The sequence below is a fragment of the Engraulis encrasicolus genome, chromosome 11, assembly GCF_034702125.1.
Source record: "Engraulis encrasicolus isolate BLACKSEA-1 chromosome 11, IST_EnEncr_1.0, whole genome shotgun sequence".
Classification (NCBI taxonomy): Eukaryota; Metazoa; Chordata; class Actinopteri; order Clupeiformes; family Engraulidae; genus Engraulis; species Engraulis encrasicolus.
Window position 1 is genome coordinate 36982458 of NC_085867.1, and position 18263 is coordinate 37000720.

Sequence of the window (18263 nt, forward strand, 5' to 3'; positions counted from 1 at the left end):
GTTAATAGATAGACTGTCTTAAATGCACAAGACAATATCTGTAATTGAACACTTGATGGTGTTGAACATGAGAGGTGTCATACAATTTAGAGGAACTTTGTGTCTAAACTGTAATGAAATTCTCATATTTGACTTTTATGCTTTAACAATATGACTTGACAAATTCAATCAAAATATTTTATTGAAATAACGTTATTGCCAAATGATCAGACAAAATAAAGTCAAAATAAAGAAAAGTTTCCAAAATATTTGTATTTGTATTATGTTTAGGTGGCCAGCCACAAAACAGTTTTTAAGAAAACTTACAAAAGTTAGTGTCTTGGCTGACTGGCGTTTGTAAATTGACCAAACTTACTGTTTTTAGTTGAAATCCCCTCAACTTATTATTTCAAATTTGTTCAACTTACAAAAATCAGGCAGTCTGGACAATAGCGTTTGTAAGTTAAAACCATGTTTTTTTTTACAGTGAAGTGTTTATTTTTTTCTCTAAGTCTGGAATTTAACTCTCTTCTAAATAGTATTGGTCGATTCTCCATACACACTTAAAAACACATAAAAATAATAATGAAAAGATTTTACACTATTGTTCAACAGCTCAAATAGATACAATTAAACTTGGCCCATGCAGTACAGATTTGCTATTACAGTGTCAAGTTGATAAACTACACAAAAAGTGAAACATTATTTTCTTGATAAGGGGGCAGTTTGTAGCACAGCTTGATTGGTAGGACATATCGACAGGATAACGGTCACAAGCCACAAACCTAATAGTACCTCAGTCACAACTAACGTTCTGACGATATGTGCTGCTTTGTCGATATGAGCTACTGTACTAGTTAGGCTGTTAACATTGCCTTACCTGCCTAACCCTTTACTCTAACCACTGATCCAGGAGTGGTTTGTAGCCAGGTACATATCACGATTGGCTATTCATTTCTGATATGGATGGAATGGGGGCGGGTGGGGGAAACAACCTATGCCTATGGTATCGTTGCCCAGACATATTGTTCAAAAAGTTGTTGCCCTATGGCAATACGTGCACTGCTTCTTCAATATGAGCTACTGTGTAGCTCGATGGGTAGGCCACATTGACAGGGCCAATGTCACAACAACCTATGAGACCCATTAGCTGTGACGTGGTGAGTGTGTGAGTGGAAGTTCCAGAGGAAACTGATGAGTAAGGAAATTCCACTCTGCGACTTAAAAACCAAAATCAAATTGCAAGTAAGTAGCATATTATTTAGTTTTCAAGTACATTTCAACATTTTGGAAATGAAAAATCTGAGAGTAACTCAAAGTTACAGGACATTTAAATATTTTTGCCTGTCAGCCCGTCAAAGTTTCCCTTTGGGATTTAGCACCCAGTCACAATTGCTCTTTGTGCATTGAGTGCTATTATGAAGTTTATCAACATCTTAGAATAAGCAGTCAATGTTAAAAGCAAGTTACCAAATTATTAACCGACAATAAATGACAGTTGTAAACTGCAAGAGGTGTCATTAGTCTGCTTGGTCCACTGAGATGAGAGCAACATTGAACACTGACACTGAAGCCAAACACAATGTTACAGTAAAAACAAGTTATTAGTTTCACAGTATAGGCAGTTCAGTTGACAGCAGGGTTTCAAGAGGTGTCATTGGAGGTCTCCTTGGTGTTGACCTCACTCACTGGCTTTGGAGCCCGGAGACTGCGGTAGTTGAAAGCGTACAACAGAGGATTCACACAGCTGTTGAGATACACGATTGCCTGGGTGACTTGTCTGGCAGGTCGGTAGGCAACCCGGAGCCATGTCTGGACTGGTTTCGAGGGAGAAGTCATTATCATCACATTGACGATGTGATATGGTGTCCAGAAGATAACAAAAGTCACAACGATGCAGGTCACCAGCTTTGCCAACCTGTGATTGGACATCATGGATTTTGCGCTGACCTTCTTTTGGAGGCAAAGGTAAGAAACTAGAAGTGTGCTAAATGGGATGACAAACAAAGCCATCGATTCGAACAAGGCAACTCCCAGCTTCTGCTCTTCAGACCAGAAGACCTGCTCACATTTCTTGACTGATCCTTCCACTGTGATGATGTTGTAGGTCACTGTAGGTGCGACGGAGACCATCCCAGCCAGCACCCACACGGTCACCAAGACCCCAAACTCCCCTCTTCTCCCGAGTCTGGACCACTGCTGACGATACAGGACTACCACGTACCTCTGAACGCTCATCAGAGTCACAATGAGCACACTGGCATGGATCGCCGTGTACGTGACGAAGCTTAGCAGACGACACAGATGGATATCCGCAGTCCAGCCAGAGAGAAGGTTCCACATCCAGAAGGGCAACATGGACAAGCACACAATGTCCGAGGCCGCCAGGTTCAGCATCAGTTTCAGGGTGAAGTTCTCCTTCTTGAAGTTGCGGATGAGGACCACTATCACTGTTATGTTGCCACCGATGCCCATCAGGAAACAGGCAGTTCGGATGACGATGCCAGCTATCGCCCCTGTGGTGACAGAGGGGACGCTTGAGCTGTTGATTGAGGCGTTCATGATCTCAGTCAGACAAACAGGCAATGCTGAAAATCTGTAACTTCACTTTTCAAGTGTAAAAGGACGCCTCTGTGTGTGTGTATGTCTCCCTCTCGCTCTCTCTGTCTTTCACACGCACATACAGACACACATTGCGAGAGGCAATGTTACAGTAAAGAAGACCGCAAGGGGGAAATGAATGCCAATTGTGTAGCAACTTCCTTTAAATCTTCTCCTATGTTCTATTATGCAAATGGGGTAGTTTCAGTGTTTCAAATGGAAGCAATAGTTCATTTTCTGACCAGAAGCAATAGGGAAAAGGGGAAACTGTCATGCTCTGGAAATGCCCTGACCATTATTTCTCTCAGTCTGCAAGTCAGAGTGACAGCAGTCACTAATGTCAGTACAAACAAGAGCAATCATAGATGGAAACCTGACACCCTGGCAAACATCCAATGCACATTGGGTCTAATCCATTATCCAAACTCCCATCCTTCATTGTGTTTGTGTTCTTGTGATGACGTCGCAAGACTTAATAGTAGTAGTAGTAGTAGTAGTAGCCTTTATTTGTTCCAGTATGGGCAATTGTTTTGTTTAATATCTAAATATCTCGCAAAAGCACAATTTGCAATCAGGATGTCGAAAGCGGGGAAAAGTCCCCCAAAAGTCGTTGCTCCTAGGCTGACATAGCGCATTCAGGCCGACTGAGAACCGTGCTGGAGCCCGTTCCCGCACCTAATCGCGAACCGACCGTCATGTTCACGCCACAGATATTTGCGTTCGCGAACCGGAAAATTGGTTCGCAATGCGAACCGTAATATACTAGGTTTTTCTCTGCGAACCGTGACGACAGCGTGGTCGTCAGCAGGTTCATCCGGGTAGTTCAGAGCCCGGTATGAACACTGGCGGTTCGCAGACAAACACTTTAGTGCCGAACGTAACTGGTGCGAGCACCGACACCGGCTCCGTTCTGGTTGGCCTGAAAGCCATAACAGTGGAGAAACTTTTTTTTTTTTCACGGAGGCAGGGCAAGCGTGAGGCCACAAGCACAAGTCGAGGACTGGAGTTTGGATAATGGAATGGATCCATGAAGTACAGAGCTGTATATATTTACTGTACGCTATATGATGACGCTAGTCATGTTTTGTGTTTGCCACCTCCGGAAGACAACCACAGACATTGTGAGGAGACAAACAGACAGGGCCAGTGCAATACATGTCCCAACCAACAGTGAACCTAATGAAGCGGCAGCGAAACGTGTTGTTCACCTAAATAAACTGCCAGCAAAGAAGACCAGAGATTTATCTCTCTTTTACATGTCCCAAATGAACTGTGCTGTGAATATATTCACAGTATAGATTTCATGGTATTGATCAATGAATCGGGAATGGACAGCATTTATATTGTGCATTCCTACAAGTTCATAGTTCGCAGTTCATACAAGGTATTGGCTACAGTCCCTGGAGTAAAGTGAGGTTAGTTGGCATGTTCAAGGGCACTTCAGCCATGGATGTAGATACAACTTCTACCTTCTTCCTAATAATCAGAGATTCAAAACCATTCAAAACTCTAAAATCTTTTGAGACTGAGGCCATGACTGCTCCAACAAGTGTGTCACACTAACACACACATTTCACACACACTGCTACAATGGCTGCCATGCAAAGCACCTGTCAAGCATACTGTGTATCGTTATGGATACAGTATATCACGAAAGTGAATACACCCCTCACAGTTTTTGCAGATTTTTGTGTATATCTTTTCATAGGAAAGCATTACAGAAATTTCACTTTGACACAATGATTAGTGACCTTTTAACAACTTATTTAACCACTTAAATTTCTTGTTCACTCAGAAAAAAACAAAATACAGCCATTAATGTTTGAACATGTACTCACAAAAGTGAGTACACCCCAGATGAAAATCCGTTAGAGAAGGGGCTGTATTGGCTCGAATCGCCTCGAAATGAAACGAAATGAAAAGGGATGAAAAGGGAGGCCATCAGTGTGCGTTTCAACCTTTATTTGCATTGAACTTTTACATTTTCAGTCTGCATCTGGCTTAAATAGATTGGTGTGAGATTTGAATGCAATCCTATGGAGAATATCATGATCTGCTTCAGTAGTCACAGTGCATGTTGACATGCATGTTTCTTTTAGGTGTATTTCAGATTGCCAATGTTGACAGCATTCATGCATCCCCAAACCATGTCAGTCCCACTACCATGCTTGGCTATTGAGAGGATACACTTTTTTTTGTAAAACTCACTTGTTTACCACCACACATGCTTGACACACATGCTTGAGGAGCCGCCTCGAATCTCTCGGTCCAAAGTTGAACAGAACAGTTAATAGGCTACACTGTTCGTGCACATCTCTCTGTGACAATTGCCATGCACTGACATGACCAAATGTTTAAGTCGACAAGGATAGCGAAACAGAGCTGGAGGGCGCCCTGCGTCGGGGTGATGATTTTTTTTTTGACCGGACTTCCAGTGCGCCAGCCGACTGTCCGACTCGTGGTTGATTTACGATTGATGGCCCAATTCCGACAGAAAACTGATCAGGGAAAGATTATTAGTGAGGGGATACATTTTAGCATGTATGCCCCATCACACTTTGAAGTAGGCCAAAACAAATTAAGTTGGACAATGTGTTTTCCAATGCAATGTTTGCTTCTCTACATTCCGCTTCTTCCTCACATTTTCCTGGAAGCGTGAGAGTCCATCCAATCATAAATCAACCACGAGTCGGACAGCCCGCTCAAATGCATTGGCCGCGGAAGTGTGGCCCAACCACGACAAACCAACCGTAACTCGGGCCATTCGTGAAGTCTTTACGAGAAAAACATTAGATTACATTACATTACATTACATTTGGCAGACGCTTTATAACCAAAGCGACTTTCAAAAGAGGACATAATCAAGCCAACATCACAAGCAAATACAAAGTGCACAGGAGATATACAGAACAACAAGTGCAGTTGCAAAGAGGGGTTCGGTTTTTTTTAATATATATATATAAAGAGTAAATAACGAGTACACACACACACACAAACACACACTCACAAACTAAACTAAACTAAACATCATGTCAGGAGTCTGCCCTGGGGCAAGGCCAGTTCAAGCATTAGTCTAGTAGATTCTCTCGAAAAAGGAATGTCTTTAGTTGTTTCTTGAAGGCTGCAAGAGATGTGCTTAGTCTTGCTGCCTCTGGGAGACTGTTTCACCACTTGGGTACCACAACGGAGAACAATCTTGACTGGGAGTACCTAGAGCGACTGGATGGCAGAGCCAGACGGCTTGTGCTGGATGAGCGCAGTTCTCTTCCAGTAACATAAGGCGTTAGTAGGTCCTTCAGATAAGCTGGGGCCGTTCCTGTGATGGTTTTGTAGGCAAGGGTCAATGCCTTGTGCTTGATCCGGACGGCGATCGGTAACCAGTGCAACTCAATAAATAGAGGAGTAACATGGGTCCTTTTGGGTTGATTGAATATCAACCGTGCCGCCGCATTCTGGATCATCTGCAGAGGCTTTAGCGCACAAGCAGGTAGACCTGTCATGAGTGAGTTGCAGTAGTCAACGCGGGACAGGACCGTGGCCTGGACCAGTCGTTGTGTAGAATATTGTGTCAGCACAGGTCTGATATTCCGTACGTTGGACATCTGGATTCGACAGGTCCGGGTGACCGAGTTGATGTAGTTGGAGCATGACAGCTCATCATCAATCATGACGGCAAGGTTTTTGGCGACTTTGTTTGGGGTCAAAATGGTGGAGCCTATCTTGAGGTTGATGTTGTGACTGAGCGACTCTTTAGCTGGGATTACCAGGAGCTCTGTCTTGGCCAGGTTCAGCTGTAGGTGGTGGTCCTTCATCCATGTTGACAAATCGGTGAGGCAGGCAGAGATGCGTTCCGAAACTGTGGTGTCCTCTGGACGGAACGACAGGTACATCTGGGTGTCATCAGCATAGCAGTGGTAGGAGAACCCATGTGTTTGAATGACACGTCCCAGGGAGGAGGTGTATATTGCAAACAGAAGGGGTCCCAGCACTGATCCTTGGGGTACGCCTGTGGAGAGGGTGTGAGTCGTAGACAGCTTCCCTTGCCATGACACACTGAAGGTGCGTCCAGAGAGGTAGGAGTTGAACCATGAGTGGACAACGCCTGTGATTCCCATGGCTGTGAGTATCCTCAGGAGGATCTTGTGGTTGACTGTGTCAAAGGCTGCAGACAGGTCTAGTAGTATGAGGACCGAGGATAGTCCTTCCGTTCTTGCAGTCCTTAGAGCTTCAGTTACTGAGAGTAACGCAGTTTCAGTTGAATGTCCACTTCTGAAACCAGATTGTTTTGGGTCCAGTAATCCGTTCTGGTTTGGGAAGTTGGTGACCTGCTTTGCAACTGCCCTTTCTAGCGTCTTGGATAGGAAGGGAAGCAGTGATACAGGTCTGTAGTTTTCGACATGAGCAGGGTTCAGTGTAGGCTTCTTCAGTAGTGGTGTCACCCTTGCTTGTTTGAAGGCGGAGGGGACAGTGCCGGAGGAGAGTGAGGAGTTCATGATGGATGTGATTGCTGGGACCACTGTTTGGGCAATGTCTTGAAGAAGGTTCGTGGGCACTGGGTCTAGTAGGCAGGTAGTGGGACGGCTTCTTGTGATGAGTTTGGAAACGTCTTCTTCAGAGAGCAGAGTGAATTCATGAAGTGTTGCAGGAGTCGCCGTGTTTTCCAGGGGGGTGTCTTCTGGGCGGGAGGGCGGCTCACAGAATTGCTTGCTAATATTTGCCGTCTTTTCCGTGAAGAAGGTGGCAAAGTTGTCTGGGTTAAGGTCTGTGGGCGCAGGAGAGGGGGGTTGAGCAGTGACTTGAATGTAGAAAACAACTTACGTGGGTCTGTAGTGTTGCTGATCTTGTCGTTGTAGTAGGTCGTCTTGGCAGCTGTTACAGAGGCGGAGAAGTCTGTAAAAAACAAAAAATAAACTTTAAGCCTCGTGGTGCCTTTACGAACAGCCTCGTTTCTCGTGGTTGAGTGATGAAAGGGGGAACTGACAATTGGGGTAGTTTGGTTCTGGGGGGAAGAATAATGCGGACGGACATCAACAATCAAGCGTGAGTGAAGGCTAACTGAAAACGACGGTAATCAAACATTTCAAACAAGTGGTTCACGGTTAAGTTTAGGGTTAAGGTTAGGGTTAGGTTTAGGGTTAAAGTTAGGGACAATGTTGGAGGAAGGGAGACATAGCATGAAGCTGACACAACGACAGTGCTCCCCTCCCGGAATGCACGCTGCTTGGGTGGTCTCTCTCTCTCTCTCACTCGCTCTCTCTCACCCTCTCTCTCACCCACTTTCGACGACAGCGCGCGTTGCCCAACTACGAAAAATGAGGCTATATCGTAGCGGCACCACGAAGCATACAGTTGATTTTCCCCGAGACTGGGCTCGACAAACGGGGCTTTATCGTGACGGCACCACTACCTTTATAGATTATTTTAATTTCGTGGACAGACGACGCATCTCGTGCGATAGGGCTCCCATGCACCTTTAAACCCTAGTCTCTGAACCTGGGTCGTGGGCATGGCCATCAGAGCATATGCACAAAATGATCACTCCATACTGTAAAAAAGCAGTGTTAATCCAACTCTTGGAGAGTAGTGGGGCTATATGTAGCCTACTGTAGAAGATGTTGAATTGGGCTCTCTAAGTCTTGAATTAACACTGCAATGTTTACTATGCACTAGGTTTAGTCAATTTTCTCTCTCTCCCTACTAAAAAAAGAAATTAAAATGTAATCACAAAAAATCTTACTCTCTCCCACTCATTGCCTTCAAAATATTGTTTGGCCAACAGTGTGGATTTTACTTGTAGAGTGCAAAAAGAAATATACAGTCCTAACGTCGGTGCTACGGTGCTACGGTGGCAATAATATCTGGGTACTGTCTGTCCACTGTCTGTGACCCTGTATCCATGGTTGTCTAGCCTTTATGTATGTGCTTCGCTGTTTTGTGGCCCATCATATGCTTGAAATGTGAGGAAAGTATGTCAAAACAAATTCCTATCAACTCTGTTAACATTGGCTCACGCTAAATGTATTGTTTTTTTTTAATAATACACTGTACTCTCTGAAGTCTGAAGACTATATTGTGCCCATTCCCAATGCCCCCCTTCAATAAATGAGATAATACTTCAGACTCTTTATACAAGGCCCCTGTTAGAAATTAGCGGTTACCAGAATGGCAATGATCAAGAGATAATGTTTTAGAATCTAATCAGTGGTTCTCAACCTTTTTTGAAGAAACGCACCCTCGTCCTCATCACAAGCCTCCCAACGGCCCTTTGATATCATCACAGGACTGACAATGTCCCCCTTAGTACTACACATTTAAATGGACTAATGCCCCGCAATGCCAACTAAGCACCGCCCCCTCTCAGCTGTATCCTTCTCAACGCACCCCTAGAGCTCTACAACGCCCCCTGGGGGGCTGTACCGCCCCCGTTGAGACACACAATTTTAGATGATGGTCAGATGATGAATCTTACGAAAGACTATAGTGTAATCCAAAGTAGTGTAGTACTAATATGCTAGTGAAGTGTTTTCAATGACTAGTAGGCCAACAATGTTCCACTGGTGGAATGTGTGCATTGTGAGGGTACTGCATAGTACACTTCATACAGATGGTTGATGTGAACATTGTGTGAAAATGTTGATAAGTGCTATAAGTGCTTGATTGAAACCACAATATCACAATCACAATATTTCCACACCATTTTGCATCTCTGACTGCATCCCTACAGTACATTTTGTCAATACAGGAGAGCTTTGGACCAATACTTAGGGCATTATTCAGTGTGACATATGGATTTTAATGTCAATAAAACATAAAGATTATAGTGATGCTGATGGTGTCTGGCACAGTTACTGCCCCAGAACCACATTTCTATTGATGGGACAACTTGTATGTGTCTACCCTCCCCATGAACCTCTCTCTTTGGTGCGCATTAATACAGCCAATGGATGGTAAAGCACATTGGAAATGCATTGCTTGTCTGCTGTAGGTTTGTTTTCGTTCATTCATTCATTCATTCATTCATTCATTCATTCATTCATTCATTCATTCATTCATTCATTCATTCATTCATTCATTCATTCATCAATTCATTCATTCATTCATTCATTCAGTTATTCTTTTAAATTCTCGTGCCTCAATTCATGAATTAGTTGTTTCAATCATTCTTTTATTCATTCATTCATTCATTCATTCATTCATTCATTCATTCATTCATTTGTTCACACGTTCACCTGTTTTTCCATGCACAAAATCTGATAATACAGGGGACACACATTAACAATATTCAACACATACTGCTCACGTATTCGTGTTTGTCATTAAATGACAGTCAGCGGTGGTTGGTTGTTTGCACACTGCACTACTCTGATGCAATGTTGCTGCTGGCGCAAAAGTCCATATTTGGTACCCAAGAGACCAGGGGTGGATTTTTCGAAACCACAGTTGCTTACTACATTAGCTACTTTGTTGTTTTCAATGCATTTTCCCATTGACAACTACCAAAGTTGCTGACAGGCTAACAAATTTTCTTTTGAGAAATGCACCCCAGGGTTTGAGCCATCCCCTTCACTGCAATATGTTGCAAGTCAGCATCAATGACTCTTAAATGCCGAAGGCAAATGTGTGGCATACAGCACTCTCTCTGTCATAACCAGCACTGTCCCGCGTGGTTCACTTATTTTTGAGATGGAGGGCTTTCCCTGTAAAAGTATAAAATAACTTTTCCCTCCACTTTATTCCTAACCAACGACGGAAAGGAGTGGGCATTTGAAACAGAAGCAGTGTTAACTTAACTTAAGACACAGGAAAGGCAAATGGCATGATACAGATGAGGAGATACAAATGAATGAAAGTTATATGACAATTTAATTATCAACTGCAAGGTAACATTACATTTAACTCAAGGCTACTATAGGTTACATAATATACAGTGAAATCAAATACAGTTACAAGATAGATAGACAGAGAGAGAGAAAGAGAGAGGGAGAGAGGGAGAGAAAGACAGAGGTTGGAGCCCCTTTAGAGATGGAAAGAGACTCCCAGAGGAATTTCTAAGGTGAGCTTATATACGGCAACCCCCCACCCCAAAGTGCCCCTTTGTCTTGTCAGGGCCAGTGGCACCCCAGGTGTTTGAGCCACCACATGGAATAGGGGGGGGGGGGTGTCCCCTTAAGTCAACTTAACTGAGATAACAGCAAACAGTGACAGCAACAATATCAGTTCTGGGTCATCCAATAATCTCCATATTTACAGTTGACCCTTTGATACAATGAGATATGTCAAAATCGCATTGAATCACAAAACAATGGATGACTGGAGATGATAATGTTGATGGCTGGTGGAACCTGGTACTGTTTCACACAGGGCACTGATGAATGTAAAATCACATCAGTTTTCTGTGTGGCGACATGTGACTAAAGGTTTTCTCTTAAAGGGGTATGTCACAGCAGGCATCCTTTATCAGGGAGGGGTGTCGAATTCTGGCAGTCTTCTTATCTTATCAGTCTTTTCAGAGTTTAGGCATTTGCATACAGAATGATTGACTGACTGACACAGCATATGGCTTGAAACAGCTGCATCAGAGGTTTTCATCGAAACAGTTAAAATACATTACACTTGTAATTTCATCCCAGCTAACCAGTCTTCTGGTCTGTTACAGAATATATTCACATATTTAGCATCACATTGGTGTTTACATTATTGTCAGAGAAGAAATGAACAGTAGTGAGTCCTATGAGTGTTATCTCACTTGTTGCTAACTGAGGCCATTTTATTAATGCTTCTTTGCCTCAGGCCTTTTTTTGCTCAGGGCAGGGCTTCACATTTTCCCTAATTGTAGACTTTGACTGTACTTTGCAGCCTTGCTACTTACATAATGGCACCAGCTCATTTGCAACCTCAAATAGATAACTTTTAGTTAGGACACATAATCAGGTAAATATTCTTCCACACAATATTTGGTTGTAGGTAATAATACTAAAAGCAAGGCCTTTGCGGTTTCACACATAAACAGCTCTAGTCTTCAAACAGCTATCCGATGCACACAACTAACGAGCCAGCACAACATAAAGTCTACTGCTCTAGTAAGCCTATGCAAAGAAGGACGGCCTTTTAGACGAGCCTAAACGGTTCCAACCTGCAAACAGCCTGTCTATGGCTTTATAAGCACACACAACAGCTAAGACATATTATATAACCTTTCAACTTTCACATGTGCAGTATGAATATAACAGGCATTGTGAATAATTTCTTGAAGGTGGCGAGGTAAACCGCCAAGGTGATAACTTTTAAAACGTGAAAATGCCCCGTGCGCAATTTACTAAAGCCACGCGGTGGGTGACACCGTAATGCATTACATGGCTATGAGAAGTCTATGCTCATTAGCAAGCAAACGTGTCTTCTTACCACACCGCTGCGTTATGACTTTGTCGGCGTTTAATTGCGCTGATCCGTGGGCATCTCACTTCGAAATGAACTCTTAAGATGGGGTGAACACATCTGGTCAAAACCTGTGTGAATACTGTTCATACTGGGAGAAATACACAAATCATCCATCATACGCATAGTGGAGCAACGGTCTGAAAATCATAGGCATGTCGTGAACATTTGTGGGTTTTTTCCTTTGTGGAGGTGGAGGGGGTCCTGCACGATATCTTTCAGAGGTCGGCGAGTCACACGAGCTGCTTTGATCATTATCAGTCTCGAGTGATGCGCGACGCTTGAGAAAGTATGGCGGAGGATGCCCCAGTCCAAGTTGCCAACATTTTTGCGCGTCATGTCCTGCTTTGTTGCAGGATTTACAACATTTTCTGTGATCGCTGACTTTTCGCCTTGAGCGCTTCTTTTGTGGCCTTTGTTTGCTCGACCTTGCAAGGCATCGGAGAGCAGCCACACTGCGCTTTTCTAGACTAGGGGAGGCATCGCTAACAGCTTTTGTATCCGCTTCACATGGCGCGCGGGCAGATGTGCCAGCGGCATCTTTGCATTCACGACTCATTTTCCAATTTATGAATTCCATATTTTTCACAACAGTTGCAAGGAAATCATTCAGCCGTTCAATTTTCTCATTTTGTTCTTCAATCACTTTCTGCTGCTTCTCATACAGTATATGCATAATGCCTTCAGAATATTTGCGTTGCTTTGCTTTTGTCTTACGCATGCCATAAAACAACCAGTAATGATATATATCTTCCTCCTTAGATTCTACCGTAATGCGTTTGGTAGCCAGTTTATCTAATGTATCAGCCAAATTGCATTTCACTGCGTTCAGAAGTTTACTTCTGCCCAAATGTTTGTCCATTCTGCATGGGAAGGATAGCTGAAGCTTCTGAATTTGCTGGTGAGATTTTATCACTTTCTCAATGTACTTGAAATGAGTTAGATTCCTACTCACCAACCCTCAGATTTGTTCACACGTCCCGATGCAGAATTGTTTTTCGTTAATCTGACTCCAAATTTTTGCGCATCCAGATCACGTCGGGGTCACCACTGTAAAAGTATAAAATAACTTTTCCCTCCACTTTATTCCTAACCAACGACGGAAAGGAGTGGGCATTTGAAACAGAAGCAGTGTTAACTTAACTTAAGACACAGGAAAGGCAAATGGCATGATACAGATGAGGAGATACAAATGAATGAAAGTTATATGACAATTTAATTATCAACTGCAAGGTAACATTACATTTAACTCAAGGTTACTGTAGGTTACATAGGATACAGTGAAATCAAATACAGTTTACCCAAGATAGATACAGTAGACAGAGAGGGAGAGAAGGAGAGAAAGACAGAGATTGGAGCCCCTTTAGAGATGGAAAGAGACTCCCAGAGGAATTTCTAAGGTGAGCTTATATACGGCAACCCCCCACCCCAAAGTGCCCCTTTGTCTTGTCAGGGCCAGTGGCACCCCAGGTGTTTGAGCCACCACATGGAATAGGGGGGGGGATGTCCCCTTAAGTCAACTTAACTGAGATAACAGCAAACAGTGACAGCAACAATATCAGTTCTGGGTCATCCAATAATCTCCATATTTACATCCCTATTATCACATGACCCCCAGGCCAGCATGCCAGTATGTTCTCTGACACGCTTGATGGGTAGGGTCCATGTGGAGTACTGTGGAGTTAGACGTTCAATCTCTCAAGTCTCTCTCAAGTTTCTCTCTCTCTCTCTCTCTCTCTCTCTCTCTCTCTCTCTCTCTCTCTCTCTCTCTCTCTCTCTCTCTCTCTCTCTCTCTCGTTTTGAATAGGCTGGGCTGCAATAGGCTTCTGTGCAATTCGGTTATTTCTTTAAACTGAGTGCTTTCCCCATTCTCTCATGGAATCAGCATGCTAGTGGGTTGTGGACATCTGTTGGGCAGTGGTGGATTAATGAACGGGCCTACTGGGCCCAGGCCCAGGGGGGCAGAGGCCCCAAGGGGCCAGACCATCTTGGCCCCGTGGCTGTGACCCAAACCGCCCTTCAAAACTTTGCATGGGGTTGGGGGGCATAGACAATTTCTGGCCCAGGGGGCCATCATTTCTTAAGGGCCGTATACACACGTCGCTGCTAGTTACTCTTCTACTCTTCTACTCTTCTTCTATCACTTAGGAGGAAAAGCCATTTCCTCATTTTTATTGTGAAGGCATTGGTGGGTAAACTCCCATCATATATCAACTGTCTGGTGTCACGCCAAACCAGTTCCTATGGCACTAGGTCAGGAAATAAAATTATCTTAAATATTCCTACAGTGCGTACTGAATTAGGTAAGACTTCTTTTAGTTCATATGCCCCACATGTTTGGAATAACCTCCAAAACACCTTAAGCTTGGCATCTGTGCCCTCTATAGAGAGTTTTAAAAATCTTTTAAAAACAACTTTAGTAGAGGAGTGTCACTGCTTTTAAACTCAGTTTTACAGAGGTTTTGTGTGTGTGTGTTTTTTATGTCAGATTTTGTTAGTTTGTTAGTTCTTACTGTTTAGTGCTTGATGGTCTTACTTGTTAGTCTTGTCCAGTGTCTATTTTGTTTGCCCCTATGTCTGATATGTCTTATATCCTTACGTATGCTTTTAAAAAAAAAAAAATGTTTTTATGTCATAATATGCATGTGCCTCCTCTGTCTTAATGCCGTCTTGGCCAGGACTCCCTGGAAGAAGAGGTTTTTACCTCAATGGGACCTTCCTGGTTAAATAAAGGTCAAATAAAATAAATAAATAAATACTCGCTCAGCGAATGAACTCAATAGAATGTCAATGTGTTCCAGCGAGACTAGCAGGCCAATAGGCGAGTACTGTACAAGCGATGCGATGTGGGCGGATCACGAGTTGAAAATATTTTATCTTCGAGCGAGGCGAGTAAGCGAGTAACCAATTGGAAGGCAGAGTTCGGTACTTCTCGCCTGTTCATTGGCAGTTAAAGCCGCGGGAACTTTCTGCGAACGTTCCATGAAAGAGAGGCGAGTAGGCGAGCAAGTAAGAAGCTAGTAAATAGCAGCGATGTGTGTGTACGGCCCTTAAATCCGCCCCTGCTGATGGGGGTGCCTGTGTCGGTGGAGTACTCATGTTGCTCTCATGTTAGTTTCCACTCTGGGCACAGTACAGGGGCGGATTATGATTCCATGGGCCAGACAAGAAGAAAGGGCCCCCTTCATGGGTGTTGCTGCTAGTTTGTAAAATGATTCTGGGTTTCTGGCCAGATTTACTGTAAGAGAGTATGTACTAGCCAGGCCGTGCCCTCCTAGTGACGCAACAGCTCGAAGAGATTTGAAAGTCGATGATAATCAGGCTAAGTATGTACAGCAGTTGTGGGTTTGGTTTGTTGTCCCCTGAGAATTTTTCAAAATGTATTTGTTAAAAGTACAATTTTAATGCAGTATGAAGATGGAAATGTAGAGGTTAGAGCTTCAGGGCCCCCTTGACTTTTGGGCCCCTGGGCCAGTGCCCGGTAGGTCTGTGCAGTAATCTGTCCCTGCCTGTGTATCACATCAAAATGAAAACCAAAAATGTTGTTCCGCGACTAAAAACAAACCGTTTGGAATGGGCTGGGCTGGGCTGGGCTGTAAATAAGCTTCAGTTAGATTGTGATATGAAACACAGATTGATTACCTAGTCTGCGACAGGCCGGGCCGCTGGGTAAATCCATATCTGCAGTGGATGAGGTAGGTAGGCTATCGACTCACTCTCCCAATTTGTCTCTCAATTTCTTTGGGTCTCTTCATCCAAATATCATCTCTCTACCTCCACCAAACACCACCACCTGACTATTCACAGAGAGGTTAATAAAGAAGTGAGGCTCATTTTTGTTGTATAGGAGGAATAATGTTTTCTCTCCCCTGGCAAAACAAAAGCCTTCAGGTTCTGATAACTTTGGTTGTTTTTGGTTGTTTTTCGTAATCACTTTTCTACTGACATTTATTTCAGGTAAGCAGGATTACTAAGCAAAGCCCTCGCAGTACTGATAACACCTTCCATTTTTAGTAACACAAACATTTCCATCCATAATTCATGTGCTCAAATCAAAATATATAAATCCTCCAAAACAACTTCTTTTTAGTAAAAGTAGAAGTAAAAAAAGAAACATAGTTTCCTTCCCACACAAGTAAATTATCTGAGTAAACAGTAGATCTGTGTGCTTGTCTGACGATCCGCTAACTGTGCACTGGTTGGATCAAGTTTGTGGTGGGTCCTTGTTAGGTTTTCAGTGTTTTTAGTTACAACACAGTCCATCCATCCCCTTAGTTACTGGAGTAAATGGTGTGTAACAGCTATGTAATACCATGTACAAGCGTTGTAATTACACCACAAAAGTACTTTTACTTTTACTATCTACACCCAGGGCTGTAGTGGAGGGTAAACGCACGTAAACGCCGTTTACGCACCTCTGGAATTTAGGAAATAGCGTTTACCCACCTCTAAATAGCGTTAACCCACCTCTAAATAGCGTTTACGCAGCTCTTAATGGCAATTACGCACGTCAAAGTTCCCTGCGCCTTGTGATCTGCCGTTGGAATAATCCAAAATAAATTTGGTGTCATTTAAAAAATATTGTTGAACATAGGCCTACTTAACGCTTTAGTAGGAATCATTTTCATCTGCTCTGTATTCGGGTATGTGACCTTCCAATCAGTGCCTTTCGGCTGCGGCGGCGACACCAATCAGAATCCAGGGAATATGTAAACACATAGGCCTACACGTTGTGTAGTTGCCTGCCTGCATAGTTAATCATAGTTAATCATCATGGATAGGGTGACCAGACGTCCTCTTTTTCCCTACTTTTGAGACCTAAAAAATGTGCGGGGGGAATTTCAGAAATGTCCGGGATTTTGTTGGACTGCCTGAAATATAGACCTAATTCATCTGCATTATAATGTTCATTCCGTTCCATTTGACTCCACTGCAGGTTTCTCTCTACCGTTCGCAAATTAGTCACGCCCTTCTCATCAAATCTAGCCACTTCGCACCGTGTGTCCGAAAGAAGTAGGGGACAAGCCAGTGCGCCCCATGTTTACAAGCGAAAGCGCATCTGTCCGCCGGTTCTACGGACGGCAATGCCGATAGAAACGCAAATGCACGTTCGCGCGGTGGAGTTGGAAAACAAAAAAATCCCGCGTGTGAAGCCAGGTATGAAAGTAACCTAACACAGGAGTAAGCCTAGTAACACCACCAAATCCATCATTTAGGGAGGTACACGTTTTGTTACACCTTGTCACAAGATTCTTTCATGATCTGACATTTCCAAGTTATTTGCAAAAGCAAGTTCTCAGAGCTAGAAGGACTCATTCCTGAGTTAAGAAATTAAGCTGCTTCTTCATCAGCTTCTTCTTCTGTCTATTGCCTTTGCAGTTATTGATAACGCTGTATGGGTTAGCTTATTAATGGTAGGTAAAACTCCAGTTCCTCTCTTAATGGCTGCAGTGCCTATTGCTAATCTCTGAGCATGCCACTACAAGTAGCCTAGCTAAGTAGGCCTAATGGATGACAGTGGAGGGGTAAATTGTGAGCTGTCTTATAAACATATAAGCCTAAAATGTAGCACTTCCTACTTCCTTATCAATTCAGTTGAAAACCACAAATGTTGTGTTTTTTTATAATTAGTTTCCAATGTTATATAGCCTAATGCCATTCATCTTTGTGGGGAATGGCTGAGATGGGCCTACATGATGGTGAATCTATTTTTAAAAACCTAATGCAGAAATTGGAATACGCCTATGAAATTGAGCTGCATTGTTATGCTGTTGATCTACTCCAATAGACTATAGGTGTTAGGCCTACAATCTAGGATTGTAACAAAGGCACACTCTGTATCATATGATCACACAAATTATGTGATAGGCCTAATAGGCCTAACTGAAGAGATTTTAAATGTCATTTAGGCTATAGTAGACAAATGAATGTGCATGCCAAAAAGTTCTAGTGGCTTTTAAACAAATTACCATTTTGGATGCATTGATACCGATACTTTATAGGCCTACTATCATGCCTGGCCTCATACCCATTTTCATACCTGTAGATACACAGATACACCGATGAACCCCCCCCCCCCCCCCCCCCAGTCGCGTTGCGTTGCGTCGCGTTGCGTCGCGTTGCATTGCGTCGCGGCGCGTCACGGTCTGTCTGATCAAAAAAAATCATAGTTTACCCACCTCTAATTTGACCACTACAGCCCTGTCTACACCTCTGTTTTTCTTATCTATCATGGTCCAGTCAAGGTT

At 43.3% G+C, this 18263-nt stretch overlaps 1 protein-coding gene across 1 annotated transcript; it reads right to left on the reverse strand.

Annotated features, from left to right (window-relative positions):
- Positions 1 to 1623: 1623 nt before the first annotated feature.
- Positions 1624 to 2541, reverse strand: LOC134457742 (leukotriene B4 receptor 1-like). Its single transcript, XM_063209716.1, has one exon. The coding sequence runs from the start codon at positions 2539 to 2541 to the stop codon at positions 1624 to 1626; it is 918 nt and encodes a 305-aa protein (XP_063065786.1).
- Positions 2542 to 18263: the final 15722 nt, after the last annotated feature.